This window comes from Lathyrus oleraceus, chromosome 7 (assembly GCF_024323335.1).
Source record: "Lathyrus oleraceus cultivar Zhongwan6 chromosome 7, CAAS_Psat_ZW6_1.0, whole genome shotgun sequence".
NCBI lineage: Eukaryota > Viridiplantae > Streptophyta > Magnoliopsida > Fabales > Fabaceae > Lathyrus > Lathyrus oleraceus.
The window spans coordinates 518,621,854-518,637,769 of record NC_066585.1 but is presented as its reverse complement, the minus strand read 5'-3'; the positions used below and the strand labels follow the sequence as shown (position 1 = coordinate 518,637,769).

The 15,916-nt window shown below is 31.8% G+C and overlaps 2 protein-coding genes across 2 annotated transcripts; both read right to left on the bottom strand.

Annotated features, from left to right (window-relative positions):
• Nucleotides 1-5,522: 5,522 nt before the first annotated feature.
• On the bottom strand, nucleotides 5,523-7,371 carry LOC127100985 (6,7,8-trihydroxycoumarin synthase). The gene is made up of 2 exons (XM_051038296.1): nucleotides 6,351-7,371; nucleotides 5,523-6,245 (listed from the first exon to the last, which is right to left on the bottom strand). Exons 1-2 carry the CDS (start codon nucleotides 7,227-7,229, stop codon nucleotides 5,637-5,639), a joined length of 1,488 nt encoding a protein of 495 aa, XP_050894253.1. The 5' UTR covers nucleotides 7,230-7,371; the 3' UTR covers nucleotides 5,523-5,636.
• Nucleotides 7,372-10,339: 2,968 nt separating this feature from the next.
• On the bottom strand, nucleotides 10,340-14,563 carry LOC127104700 (uncharacterized). The gene is made up of 5 exons (XM_051041870.1): nucleotides 14,333-14,563; nucleotides 14,037-14,170; nucleotides 13,591-13,951; nucleotides 10,714-10,877; nucleotides 10,340-10,415 (listed from the first exon to the last, which is right to left on the bottom strand). The coding sequence occupies exons 1-5, from the start codon at nucleotides 14,561-14,563 to the stop codon at nucleotides 10,340-10,342; spliced, it is 966 nt and encodes a 321-aa protein (XP_050897827.1).
• Between the last annotated feature and the right edge of the window lie 1,353 nt (nucleotides 14,564-15,916).

Here is a 15,916-nt window from a genome sequence, read left to right as displayed (position 1 = left end):
CGGATAATATTCATAAGCCTTCGACACTTCTCAATGTTATTTCATTTCCATGGCCTTTCTCTATGTGGGGAATTGATATGATTAGTATGATTGAACCCAAAGCATCAAACGGACATCGTTTTATCCTGGTAGCTATTGATTACTTCACCAAATGGGTCGAAGCAACATCTTTTGCCAATGTGACCAAGCAGGTTGTGGTCCGATTTATCAAGAATCAGATTATTTTTCGATATGGTGTTCCAATTAATGTCATTACTGATAATGGGTCAAACTTGAATAATAAGATGATGAAAGATCTTTGTGATGAGTTCAAGATTGAACATCATAACTCTTCTCCTTATAGACCTAAGATGAATGGAGCTGTTGAAGCTACAAATAAGAACATTAAGAAGATTATCCAGAAGATGGTTGTGACATATAAAGATTGGCATGAGATGCTCTCTTTTGCTTTGCATGGGTATCGTACATCCGTCCGCACTTCAACAAGGGAAGCCCCTTTACCTCTCGTGTATGGCATGAAAGCAGTGTTCCTTGTAGAGATGGAGATCCCATCAATGCGAGTCTTGATGGAAGCCAATTTGCCTGAGGCTTAATGGTGTCAAAATAGATATGATTAGTTGAATTTGATTAAAGAGAAGAGAATGACGGATTTGTGTCCCAGCCAGTTATATCAAAAGAGAATGAAAAAAACGTTTGATAAGAAGGTTAGACCTTGTTTATTCAGAGAAGGTGACGTTGTGCTCAAGAAGATCCTGTCTTTCAACACTGATTCTAGGAGAAAATGGACTCCTAATTACAAAGGCCCATATGTTGTTTAGAGAGATTTCTCCGATGATGCATTGATTCTTACAACTATAGATGGTGAGGAGCTCCCTCGTCCTGTGAATTCCGATGCAGTCAAGAAATACTTTGCCTAAAAAAATAAAAGAACAACTCACTAAGTTGAAAACCCAAAAGGGAGACTTACGCAAAATTGAGCGTCTCGGTGGATTGAAAACCCGAAAGGGCAGTCCAAGCAAAAATTAGAGACATAAACAGAAAGTAATCATCCTAGTAGATTGAATCCGAAAGGACAATCTACGCAAAAGTTACTGCATCATGCCAGACTTGATTGTTTGAAGCAACATTGTCTATCAAAGGTTCCTATTTAGTTATCCTCAGTCGAAGTTCAGAGCATAGAGAAATTCAAAGTTGTTAGGAAGAATAGTGGTCATTGTATTTCAATGTATCCGTTTCCATGTATTTACCATTTTTTCAACTTTGTAATGATCCATGGAGTCGTGCCATTTGTAGACTACCATTCTATCAATAAAATTCAAGCCTTTTTCCCATTTGTTTGCTATTCTTATTTTGTTTCAGTTCACGAAATTTCATTTATTTTTTTATAATAATTTTTGAAACAAAAGAAATCTAAACAATCATATTTTTGAAAATTTACAAAAAAAGATATGTATTTTCCTCGACTTGTGAATACAAAAGAGGAATGTTAATAGAAATCTCAAGGATGGTAAGATCCTGAAGAGTGGAATCTAGTGATGTCCCAGGGCGTATTTTCTTTTGGTACATGTATAACAGTCTCCCCAGCATCAGATTGCAGGAATGGTATAATCCCTAGCCAGATCTTCGCCAGCATCTCCACCTTGTTAAGATTAGCCGAGTATCTGGTTGTACCGTGTTATCATTCTAACTCCCTTTGCGTTTGTTTTGTCAGCATATTCATACGCATATGCATAACATCATGATTTTTGTTTGTGCATTTTGCATTTCTTGGTGCCCCGCCACTTTCCGGTGTTTTCACTCCCCATAGAGTGCGTGCGTCCTCTCTCCAATAAAGTGTCGACCTTAAGCAGAAAGAGTTTATCCTTTCTAATTCTCCATAGAGCTTGATCCTCGTGGAATTTTTTTTTTGTTTTCCTTTTCAGTTCATTATCTTGATGTAATCAATCTCCAATTGAGTTCATGTCCTTATTGGATTGAGTCTTCTTTGACTGTTTCTCTCCAGTTCATTCTTGGGTTGAACTTTAGTCCTTTGAGCTTATTACCTTTGTTAAGATATCACTCGGCTGATAGTAGGGAATAGTTCATCTTACCTTTGATTGGTTGCCTTTGTTAAGTTACCACTTGGATGGTAGTTGGTAATCATTATGTTTGAGCTTATTACCTTTGTTAAGCTATCACTCGACTGATAGTAGGTAATAATTCATCTTACCTTTGATTGGTTGCCTTTTTTAAGTTACCACTTGGCTGGTAGTTGGTAATCATTATGTTTGAGCTTATTACTTTTATTAAGGTATCACTCAATTGATAGTAGGTAATAGTTCATTTTACCTTTGATTGGTCGCCTTTATTAAGTTACCACTTGGCTGGTAGTTGGTAATCATTCTATTTAAGCTTATTACCTCTGTTAAGCTATCACTCGGCTGATAGTAGGTAATAGTTCATCTTACCTTTGATTGGTTGCCTTTGTTAAGTTACCACTTGGACGATAGTTGGTAATCATTCTATTTTAGTTTATTACCTTTGGTAAGCTATCACTCGACTGGTAGATGGGTAATATTCTTCCCCTAGTGGAGTTGGTTTTTCCCCCTTTGATTATTTTCCCGGTGGAATCTTTGTTGTGGTCATTTCTCTAACTATACGTTGGTTTCTTTCAACGATAGTTATTCCAGAGTCTTTTCTTTCCCCCTGTGGAACTTTGTTTCCCCAACCAGGTCACCCTATGGAAACTGTTATTCCCCCCCCCCCCCCCCACAGAGATCCTTGTTTGCGTTCATATCATATCATAAGCATTTTACGGCATCTTAGGGCCAAAAATTGGGTCTTTGATATTTAAGGTTCTTCAATCTTGTCGAGACAAAGATTTCAACCTTCATATCTCCCAACTGAAGAAACTTAAATATGAGTATATGCCATACCCTGACTTGAGACCTTGGAATCCATCTGGTACCTTTGACTTGGGACTTCTTTCGGAAACTTGGTTAGGTCACTTTGGTTTCATCTGATGCATGGATTATTATTTTCTTATTTTTCTTGCTTGAGGCTTAATCCAAAGCAAGGAATCCTTGCCTGACTTATGTCATAAAACTTGTTATTTCTTGGTTAGATGTTTCCTCCCTAGCTTTTACTTTATGCTCTAGGAGAGTCTCTTCTTCTCCTCCCTTTCTTTATTTTTCAAATCTTCTCCCCCTTTTCAAAATATTCATGTTTTAACTTGAACCACTTTCTCAATAAACCTTGACTTTTGTCAAGTGATTTTCAAAACCCTTTCCTAATAAATGCTAATTCATCTTAAGCATATTCAGACCAAGTTCAAAAGACCTAAAAAATGCATAACTCATTTAAACCTTTTTTTCGCTTTGTGCACCTTTTTCTTTTTTAAAAAACTTTTCTCAAAAGTTTAGACATGATTCATTTCAATAGTTGAGATATGATTCTCATATCCTCATAGCATTGATGTTATTTCGTTTCCATCTAAGAGAGTTAGTGACATACTTGTTGATCATTATCCAAGTTGTAGTCCTTCTCAAGATGATACAAAATTCGCATACTTGTGGGTGACTAGTTGAATATTCTCCTTAAAATGACAAAGTGTTTTTCCCTTAAAAATGAATCAAAATAAACATCTTTGTTATTTTTACCACGAACTACGAGGTTTTGATCCTCCATTGCATTTTGTTGGTACGTTGGCATGAGACTTCAAAAGGTCTTGATAAACACAAAAATCATAAAAAAAATATTTCCCATCCCTCTAATATTTTGCAAACAACACCTATTTTCAAGCTAAAATTTACACATTTTCAAAGAGGTCCCCATGGAGTACCATGAATGTTTAAGGTGTTAACACCTTCCCTTTGCATAACTAACCCCCGGACCCTTGTTCTTTTTTTATTAGTTTTGTTTTAAAACTTCTTCAGGTTTTATTCGTACTTTTTCCCTTTTGCTTTGGAAACAATAAAAGCGCGGTGGCGGCTCTTGCTTTATGGGTTAAGTTAATCAATAGCTTAGTCTCAAGATTTTTGCCGCTACACTATACCTCTCTCTTAGAGGTTCTTTCAGTCAGACACAACTCTTGTGCCTCTAGACTACTTTACAACTCTTTTATTCTCATCGTGCTCAAATTCTTAGAATGTTCAATTGCTACAACGATGTAATCAAACTGAGGAGTAAGAGATCTAAGTACCTTCTCAATGATACTTTCTTCATAGAGAGTTTCTCCACACGACTTCATCTCATTTGTGATTAGAATCACTCTGGAGATGTAGTCAGGTAACTTATCATTGTTCTTCATGTTGAGATTGTCATACTGCTTAAGTAGAGATTGAAGCTTCACCTTCTTCCATGATGCCCTACCTTCGTAGCACCGCACCAGTGTGTCTCACACAGCTTTCACCGTCGTCGAATCAACAATTTTCTCAAACACGTTTACATCCACACACTGATGAATGTTGAATAACACCTTATGATCCTTCTTCCTTAGATCATGTTGAGCATTTCTCTATGCATCCGTTGTATTTTTTGGAAGTGCAGCATAACCGTCGTTGATGAGATAAGAACATGTTGAGCTCCAAACAACACGCGCATCTGAATTATCCAACGATTCTAGTTCTTTCCATCGAACATTAGAATCTTGATACTCAAATTACCGTTTTCGTTCATCTTCAATCTTGTGCAATACACTCAGATCTCACCTAAACCCAGTGTTTCATAATCCCACAAAATCGAGATATGTGATTCAGTTATGATTCTGATCAAAAATTCAACATGAATTCTCCGAACATAAATCAATCACACAATGTCTCACCGTTTTACTCGTGTGTCCCTTGGTGTTTTCCCGTGGTTCTGAACGGGAGCTCTAGATACCAATTGTTGGTGCACAATGTGAAAAAGATGAACAAAAAAGTAAGAGAGAGAAGAGAGAAGAATAATAAACTTCTACTACTCTAACAAACGGTTACAACACTGCACACACACACACACACACACTGCACTACACAAACTGCACTATTCAGACTGCAAAAGGAATTAAAGTAATAATAATACTCACATCACTCACTTGCTTAAATACAATAGGGACTTAAATAGAAATAGAAAAATACCCTCTAACAAACTTTGTCTACAAATTTCTGAAGAAGTATTAATTCTGACATCCTTTCTATTTAAAAGTTTCGTGTATCTAAATAAAATAAAATCCATATTAACTTGACAATTATAAATTATTTGAAGTTTTAATAATCTTGTAGTCCTAATAAGTTATGTTGGGGCTACAAATTAGGGGTCAACACGAGTGATTATTTTATATTTTAGAAGCTTTTCTTCAAGAGAAATATACTTTGTAAGAGAAACATATCACCCAAAACTTTAAAATAAAAGATGTGTAAGTTCTTCTACTTATAAATGCTCAAATCTCCACATTTCTAATCAATATGAGATTTTTCCACACTACTCATATTTGTTAATCTCAATATAATTTTTATATTTCTTCTAATATTTTTATTTTATTATTAAAAACACGATAATTAACATAGATAAAAAAAACTATTAAAGCCATTATTTTAAATAGTATCATAATATTTCACACACTTGCATAAAATTCAAATTCAACAAAAACTCAACAGAGTTATTGTAAACTGATGCATCTACGTAGGGGATTCGGCAGCTAAGTAAAGGGGATTCTTCTTGTGTTGAGTGATTCCTGGCAACATTTCAGTATCAATATCTTCTTTTACCAACCCATCTGGCAATTTCCAATCAAAGAAATAAAGAAGATTTGCAAGGATAAGTTCTATTGACGCAACAGCCATAGACAACCCAGGGCAAATTCTATGACCAGCTCCAAAAGGAATAAGCTCAAAATCTTGTCCAAGAAAATTTATAGAGCTTTCTAAGAATCTTTCTGGATAAAACTCGTCTGGATTTTTCCAAACATTAGGGTCTCTCTGAATAGCCCAAGCATTCACATACAATATTGTGTTTGCTGGAATGTTATAGCCACTAATAATACACTTTTCTCTTGATTCTCTTGGCACAAGAAGTGGGGCTGGTAGGTACAATCTTAGTGTCTCTTTTATCACTGCTTTTAAATATGGAAAACTTTGAATATCATTTTCGTCTAAGAATTCCTTTCTAGCTCCAGTTTTCCTAATTTCCTGTTGTACTTTATTCATTACTCTTGGGTTTTTTATTAGGGCAGTCAAAGTCCAAACAGATGTGGCCGATGTGGTATCTGTTGCCGCTACAAGCATGTCCTACAGAGAAAGAGATAAAATATGTAAGATACTTAACGAAGATAATCACAATTGATATCAAAATAACTTAAAAGTTAAAAGTGAAAACTAACTAAAATATCATACCACTAGGACTCCTTTGATGTGATCAAAAGTGAGATCAATTGAAGACAAATTTTGTTTCTTCAATTTGAGCAAGACATCAACAATAACCTCTTCTGAATGTTCTCTATTTGGATCCAAATGTTGATCAATAATTTCTTGATAAAACTCATCAAACTCCTTGAAATTTCTATCAACTCGACCATGCAATCCTCTCACTTTATCAATCCAACCCGTAAATGGAATATAATCAGCAACAAAGAATTCCATTAACAAAGCTTGAAACTCATGCAACAATCCATGAAACCTACTTCTCTCATGTCCTTCATCTTCATAGCTTTTCCCAAAAGCAATTCTACATGTTATAGTACTTGAGAGTGAAATCAATAACTCACTCAAGTTTATATTACTTGAAGAACTAGCATGCTCAGAAATTTTCTTGATCATTTTCTTCACCTCAAACATTCTTATAGAAGAATAATATGATCCATGTTTGGAACTAAAAATATGAACAACACAAATTTTTCTTAGCTCTCTCCAAACTTCACCATAAGGAGTAAACACCATTTCTGATCCATTATAAGTTAACTTTTGTTGACCATATAACATAGGTCTATTAGAAAACACAAGATCATTGTTCTTCAATACTTCTTTGGCTATTTCAGCTGAGGAAACAACAATAGCTTGTCTTAAACCAAGTTGAAGTGAAAATATAGGACCATATATTTTTGAGAATTGTGAAAATTGAAGATAAAGTTTAGAAATGTCTAGTTGATGAAGATTTCCTATTATGGGAAGGCCTTTAGGACCAGGTGGAAGATGTTTAGTGGTTATATATTTGTGGAAGAACATTAACAAAGAAAGAATTAGACATAGAAGAAGTAGAAATAGAAGTGAAAACATTGTTTGAAATGTATAGACTATGAAGAAGAAGAAGAAGAGAATGCTTTAGATGTAAAACCTCAACTTTGAAATATAGTTTGGTTTGTATGAAAAATTCCAACTTTGTCAATATTTATTAATTGTCAAATTATAATCAAACGTATTAAATCAAAGAGCAAATTGCCATACATCACATAGACATCATCGCACGGGTTTATTATATTTTTTTTCAACTATCAATAAAATGTATAATATATACGTGATATATTTTATTGGTCAGCTTTCGCACGGGTTTATTATAATTTTTTTAATTATCAATAAAATATATAATATATACGTAACGTATTTGATTGGTTAAGTAATATATTTTATTGGTTAAATAATTGTAATGTAGAAATTAATTAGTCAATATAGTTTTAACATAAATAGTAGGTGAGATAATCTTTATTAAACGTGTATATAATAAATTGAATAGAATGATTATATTCATTATGATTTTCTTTTGAGTACATATATCAAATTGTTAGGATTAATTTTGGTAATAAATTTTTATCCAAATTTTTTTTATATTAATCAATGACAAATTTTAAAAAACACTAATTTTAACTAATTTTCAATCACAAATATTAAGTCAGATGTCTAGTTTTTATAATAATAAAAGTTATATATTATAATTAGTCTTGTTTTTATTTTTATTTAGAAAATACATAAATATTAAGTTTAACTAATTGTTTAAGAACAAATAAATATTTCTTGTCTATAAATTATGTGTAACTAAATTTTAGTGTATTGTATTTGTTCTCATATTTATGTTGAAGATATTAAAAAAATATTAATTTTTATTAATTCTTTAGTCATAAACATTAATTATGTGTATACTTTTTATAACAAACTATAATTAATATGTTATTATTATTGTTAGTTTTATTTAAATTATATAAAAAATTAAAATGATTAATTAGTGGAAAATAATTGGCCGGTGTATAAATTGTAAGCAACATCAATACTCAATAACTCTTTAAAAAATAAATAAATAATAATAATAATAAAAAGTGAAAAATTTATGATTGGTTTATTACAAATTTTCCCTTTATTTTGTTAAATATATTTTAAAAACAACTAAATATGATTGTTTTACACTTGGATAAAATACATTTTATAGAGGTGATCTCTATGATAAAGAAGAAAAAGTGTCAGATGAACACGAACACGTTAATTTGACGAAGACACGAAGAACCAAAAATAAATGAAGCATTCCAAATTCTAAGAGATCCTATGACAAGAACATTTGCTATGAGAGTCAACGTGCCCTAATTCAATTTATGATTAAATCAATAACATCAAATGATCAATTGAGAGGAAATAAGACAATAATTGTCATTTTAATCCAAATCTATGAAGAGGGCGTGACACATGATCTTGCTGTCCTATTTTAATATTTTTAATTTATTTTGTTGTAATAAAATGTATAAGGAACCAAATTGTAAAATTTAGATCTAAAACACTTGATTTATTTTCGTGTTTTTTTTTAAATATTCTAAAACTTCTAAAAGGTGAGTTATTCAATGTCCATATAAATAATGAGTTGAAGCAAAAAGGAGACAAATCATTGAAGGGGTGAAAAAGAGTCGTGGAGTTGCCTTTATAACTGTGGCTATGAATTACTATTATTTAGTATTTTAATGATTAATTCAAAATGTAACCGTTGCAGCCACTCAAAGCATTAGAGAGCCACACACCTCCACCACCTTTTAATGTCCGATATTTCATCCCAAACAACTATTAATCAGATAATGGGTTAAATTTGTAGCTTTTCATTTTATTTTTTTTGCATTTCATTATAAAATCAGCAGTTGCCCTTATACTTATAAATAGAGAGCAAGTTATACACGAATAAGAAAAAGCTGAATTTTGTTAATTAAATTCAAATGATGTGAATTCGGAAATTTTACTCCTTTAGTTTTCAATTTGGACTAATTTTTATATTATCAAGAAACTATTTCTTGTGGTGGTCTTAACTATGATGTATCATTCTTTTTAATTCTTATAAAGAGTCTGACGTCTTGAACCTTGAAATATGTTCTGATTCTGGTGAGCCTCCGGAGTCCAACTTATCTATAAAAAATTGAAGAAAAAAAAAGGTGTGTAGCGCCTCATTTATATCATTTTCATCAAAAAAATATTTCAATTTTTATTTGTTACCATTTTGTCCTAATTCAAATAGGTGAATTTTGTGTGACTTTTAGTCCATTTCTTCGTCATAAAACACAACTTTCATAAACTATCGCATTATGAGAAATATTGTTGAATTATTTTTTTTTATAATAAAGTAACTTTAATTAATTCAAAAAATCAACAGAATACAAGGCAATCGCTTCATAGCTCTACATGTCAGTAAAAATTAAGCATGGAAAAAAACTATTCAAAACAAAAGGTAAAATTTAAGTATTAAAAATAATACCACTTACCCGCTCAAAATCGTTTACATATCTTCATCAAGTTTATAGTGTAACAAGCATAACATAACTACAATATTTTCATTCAGACATAAAACAATTAGTTTCCTAATGGTTCCTACATAAACACTCAAAAAAATTAATAATATGTATAAAATTGTATGTAGATCTTGATAAACAGTCTCATGTAATATTTTTTATTCTCACTAACCAACTTATTTTGTATGTATATCTTGATAGTGTTTGTTACATTACCTTGAAATTGAATGTTTAATGGATCTAAAAAAACAATACTTTTTCAATTTCCTCTCAACACACATCTCATGTATGATCCTAATTAAAAGTTAATGCAAAAGTCAAAATTGTATGTTAAAGTATGAGAACAATGAATATAAATTGAAATTAATCATCATAAAAATTATAATTACGAGAACCACAATGTAGTATGGGTCTGTCTAGCCAATAATCTGTCTTAAAAAATTCACAAGATAACTCTTATGAAGTATAAAAGACTGTTGTGGTTCATATTTTAATTCAAACGTGGAGACTTCTGGAACCTCGTATGTCATCCTTGATAGTCTCTGAGTATTATCTAGTTGATGTGGCGTGGTCTCAATATTGTGATACAGGAAAAAACAACTATCTTTCGTGCTTGCACCATCCATAACAATTTTCTCATGTATGTCCAACTGATTTGGAATTGGGTGGTTGAGCACACCCATTGATTCCAATTTCTGCATATTTAAAACAACTGAAATACAATACAAAAATTAAAATACACAAACTATAACAACGACGTACAATACAAATATTTTAAATTATACTTCAATCACATCGCGAGTACACTTCTCTCTGTCAACCTCAGTCAACCTCTCTCGCTCCTCCCACACCTCCTGCAATATTCTCTCCCGCTCCTCCTACAACATCATCTCCCACTCCTCCCGATGCAGCATCTCATGTTCCTCCTGAGTCTAGTTCTCTCGCTCTTGTCCTAATACATCCTCTATCTTTTCAGAAGCTATCTCTTCAATTTCTCTCCTACGATTTACTTTGTTAATTCGTTACGATGGTTGAAATGTAACTTCAAGCTGACGCCTCTTCCAAGACCACGGATACGTCCAACATGCTCCTTGGTTCCAATCGATTCTACCAAGATATCATAACGACCTTGTGGAACGAAGATACCAACTTTTTCTTGTTCAACCCGTACATCCTACAACACATGTAAAAGTTCATCTTTACCAAATTGAATTAACTAAAATAAGTAACGTTGAAAAATTATCTCCTTACAATCTTTTTAGACACTTCGCGTGTAACCTCTTATGTGAACTCATCATTTGGCATTTGACGCGTGCCCTCTTTCATTTCTCATTGTGTGATGACGGTGATGGATTGCTATCAAGGCTTTTAGAAGGATCTTCCAACTCTAGTTCCCTTTGTTTTATTTTTTCATTAATTATTTTATGTTCAAGTTTAACATACCCTCCACCAGACAATCTATGTAAAGAGATATTTCTAGCTCTATTCTCCTTTTCTTTTTGGCTCTTAGCCAAGAATTGAGCGGTGGTGCTCCACTTTACAAAATCCTCCCAAACCTTCTTATCAATATACTAGCGTCCTGCCCGTTTGTCCGCTTTTTTTACTGCGCTAACGCGTGAAAATATTAATAGCGTCTTTTTTTATATGTTTGATTTTAACATAAACTATTTATATGATGAATTATATTAGTATTTATTCAGATACATATTAAGTTTTGTTTGTAATATGTAATATTCGCGCATTAAATTTTGTTTGAATTGAGAAAACCGTATTTTGACGTGACTTTGTTCAACCAGGTGTGAGTGGAATAATTTGGTGATTAGGAATACCATATATTATGAAAAAAAGAAAATATGTTACACCAAAATTAAGTTTTGTCTTTATATAATTTTATAGATAGTTGAAAATCATAAAAAGATTTAGATAAAATAAGACAAAATGTGTTTAATAAATAATTAAACATAAACATTAACAGAGATATTAAGTGACATTGTTATATTTTTTATTGCGCAAATGCGTAACAATATTAACAATGTATTTTTGAAAAAAAATATTGTAATATACATTATTTATATGATCAAACATGTGATATCTGTTCAAATATATATTAAATAGGATTCTTGTAATGGAAGTTGGAATAAATATATTTATATTCTATAACCGTTCAAATATTTTTTTAATAGTAGATTACTTTAACTTTTGTAGTAGAGGTTAATATGTATTCATAAGGCTAACCTCCTTAAATATAAGATGTAGAATTTGACGATAACTTCTACATAAAAAAAACTATCTGATTTTTATATAATTTTTATTTCAATAATTTATTATTATGTTTAGGGTAAAATGGTATATTGTTATAGATGAGTTGATGGTAAAATTGAAAGAAAAAAAATGGTTACACCAAAATAATATTTTGCCTTTATATATTGTTATAGATAGATTATAGATTATAGATTATAGATATAGATATAGGACTTCAACTCACACTTAGTTACCATCACCACCATAAAATGGTGTCATTTTTTTCCTTCCTTTTACCCCGGTCAAAAGATTAAAAAACATTAAAATAGAAATAAGAAAGAGAAAAAAGAACATGTAGAAGTAAATCAACCAAAAAAAACTATAATAAATATGTAAGAGAATATCTAATATTTCAAAAAGAAATCAACAAACAACAATATGAATATGTACTGCGATAATTTATTCTATTATTGGTTAACTATTAAGAATGATTAAAAATGTGTCAATCAAAAATGATAATTATCCTATGAACTTACTTAATAGAAATGAGAAATATGTTAGAGAAATGAAACTGACATTTCATAACCTCTTTTTTTCCACTGTCACACAGAACATCATTTTTGGAGAAAAATGAAGATCGAGAAGAAACAATAGTTGCAATGTTAATAAGGGTCATTTTATCACATAACTTGAAAGTGTAAATCAAAGATGGTAGTTATTGAAGGAAGTTACATGATAAAATGAAAAATATGAGATTTATAAAAATGTTGGTTTTTCATTCTTATAAAAAAAAAAAGATACGGTTAATATTATGTGGAAGTTACTTCCCACTCTAAAGGGGGAGTTACATTATATTTGTCATGAAATAGGATAACCGAAAATATCTATTAAGAATTGAAGGAAAAAAATAGTAAAGGATATAATTGGTAAAAAATATGCTATTATTTAAGGATAAATTTGGAATATGAAAAAGTGTCACTCCAAAACTGTCTATCCTCTTTATATATAACTAGCGTCCAAACGGACACTCCGTGCCCGTTTGTCCGCTTTTTTTATTACGCTAACGGGTGAAAATATTAACAGCGTCTTTTTTATATAAATTTGATTTTAATATAAATTAATTATATGATGAAACATATGATATTTATTCATATACAAATTAAATTTTGTTTGCAATATGTAATATTCGCGCATTAAATTTGATTTGAATTGAGAAAACCGCATTGTGACGTGACTATATTCAACTGGTTTTTTCAAGAAAATCAATAATGTGAGTGGAATAATTTGATGGTTAGGAATACCGTATTATGGAAAATCAAAATAGGTTACACCAAAATTAAATTTAGTGTTTATATATTGTTATAGATTGTTCAAAACAATAAGAAGATTTAGATAAAATAAGAAGAAAAAAATATTTCTCACAGTTTATTAAGCAAATAAACATAAACATTAACAAAGATATTAAGTGACATTGTTGCTTAATAGGAATGCCAACCACGGAACCAAAATCATATATATATCTCTTTTCAGTGCAAAACAAATGAAGTAAATTAATATAGTAAAAAATATAGTGTAATCTAGTGAGTACACGCCAAGTGTGACATTGAAAAAGTATAGTTGAACGATTAAACATAATAGATAAATACATGAGGTTGTGACAACAAAATTTCTTTAAAAACTATATTTTTGGTAAAATCCCCTTCTTCCCCCTCTACTTTTCCGTCTTTAATTATCACTCTTGTTGCAGCCCGCGAAACACCTCTTAATAAAGCAACATACAATTGTCCGTTACTGAAAACATGTTGTGGAAGATAAATTCTGACATTTGGAATTGTTTGTCCTTGTGATTCATTTATAGTGATTTCAAAACTTAGTTTGGCAGGAAACTGTTTTCTAATAAGCACAAAAGGAAGTCCGACACCATCAGTGGTTTTGAGCTTAATTCTTGGCAAGAAAGCTCTTTTTCCAGCGTTGTGGCCTGTAAGTATTTCAACATCAAGAAAATTCATAAAAAAAACCACGACATAACAATCTTGTATCATTACACAACCCAAATTTAGGGTCTATGTTACGCAATAACATCAGAGAAGACCCTATTTTTATCTTTAAAATATGTGGTGGTAAAGTACCAAGAGCAATTGTGTGTAAGTATTCCTGTTGATATAGATCATGAGTATCACCCTCAACCTCATCAAAAGATAACAAAATATGTTCATCTCTAGGGAACTTATTAATAATCATGTCATTCAACATATGTACATCACAATTTTTGGGAGTAAGTATGGCTCTCTCCACCATATATGAAGCATCTCATCCATGGTTTTCTAATTGGGGAAATGTATGTTGTATAAGATTTTTTATGGAGCTTTCTCCTTCCCATGGTATTACAATTTCAGCGGGCATCTTGACCATGTCATCCTCTTTAGCAGGTTCATTTCCATCTCCAATCCTCATCAGAAACTGTGCAAACTCGTGGTCATGAATTGATAGCATATTTTGGCGCAAGTGTAGGATCTTTGTGGTGGCCCATAATTGAGACCTAACAATACACGCTGAAATCATTTGTCCTCTACTTCCTTTTTCAATAACAGGAAGCACCTGGCGAAAATCTCCTCCCATGATCATTATTTTTCTACCAAATGGAGCATTGATATTCATAATATCTTGCAGTGATCAATCTAATGCTTCCACACAATATCTATTTATCATGGGTGCTTCATCCCAAATGATTGCATTGGTTATTCTAATGATTTTTGCAAGGTCACAATTCTTTGTTATTTTGCAAATAGAAATGGGCTCTATATCAATGGGGATCCCAAATCAAGAGTGTGTAGTTCTAGCACCAGGTAATAATGTAGCAGTTATACCTGAGGAAGCTGTTTCTAAGACAATTTGACTATTACGTCTCAAATTTTCCATTATAGTTCGATAAAGGAAAGTTTTACCTATTCCTTCAGGACCATCAACAACAAAAAATTGACTTTGTTTTTGGTGGATGGCGTTCATAATTGTATTGTAAGCACTCATCTGGTCATTATTTAACTTCTCAACAGATTGAATGTCTTCATCTGGAATTCGGATCGACAACTCTTCTTGAATAATTGTTGGCACTCCCCCTACTTCATTTATTTCCCTTATCAATATTGGAAGATCATAGTTTTTGATTAGTTTTCCATGTAGTAGCAAAAGATCTCTCAATTCCCTCAATAACATACCTTCAAAGTTATTTCCCGCAACAATATTTGCCATTTGATAATCCTCCACCATGTAGGGATAAAACTCATTAAATAGACCTCTAACATCAGTTGGTTCACAAAAAATTAATATAGTCACAAACAACCTTCGTAAAGCATATGGCATGCACATATTTGATGCTTCAAGCATACATTCACGAATACTTTTATCACTCTCTAATAACCCCCAATCCTCAGCTTCTTTTTTGAACGTGAAAAAACATGTACTATTATGTGTAAGAAGGCATTCCCAGCTTGTTGGACCTCTAAAATGAGACAACAAAACACGTAAATATAATTTCTCTCCTTCTGAAGGAGATACTGTATAGATTCGACCAATAACTTTTCATTTTGTCCGTCTTCACTGCCATTTTTGACCCCTTTTAGCCAACAATAATGCTCTGGAATCTCTCTGTACAAATAATTCCTAGCATGTGGATCCATTTGGTTTAGTGCAAAGAACTCAGTGAGCATGGTTACTGCATTTTGGTTATCATTTAGTACATTTGTGATTCATTGATGCTTATAGAACCGCACTTGACGATGATTTGGCAAGTGGATTTGTAGTCTTTCAATAGAGGGATATAACTTGTAAAGTGTGAATTTAAATATTTTCCACAATGCCTCTAGAGCACAAATCCATCTTGCATCAACATATTGTTGAATCTCATCCATACCTGTACCTCTGTGAACCTCCATTGCAACTCGATCAGGACCTTTGTAAACATATTTATACAAA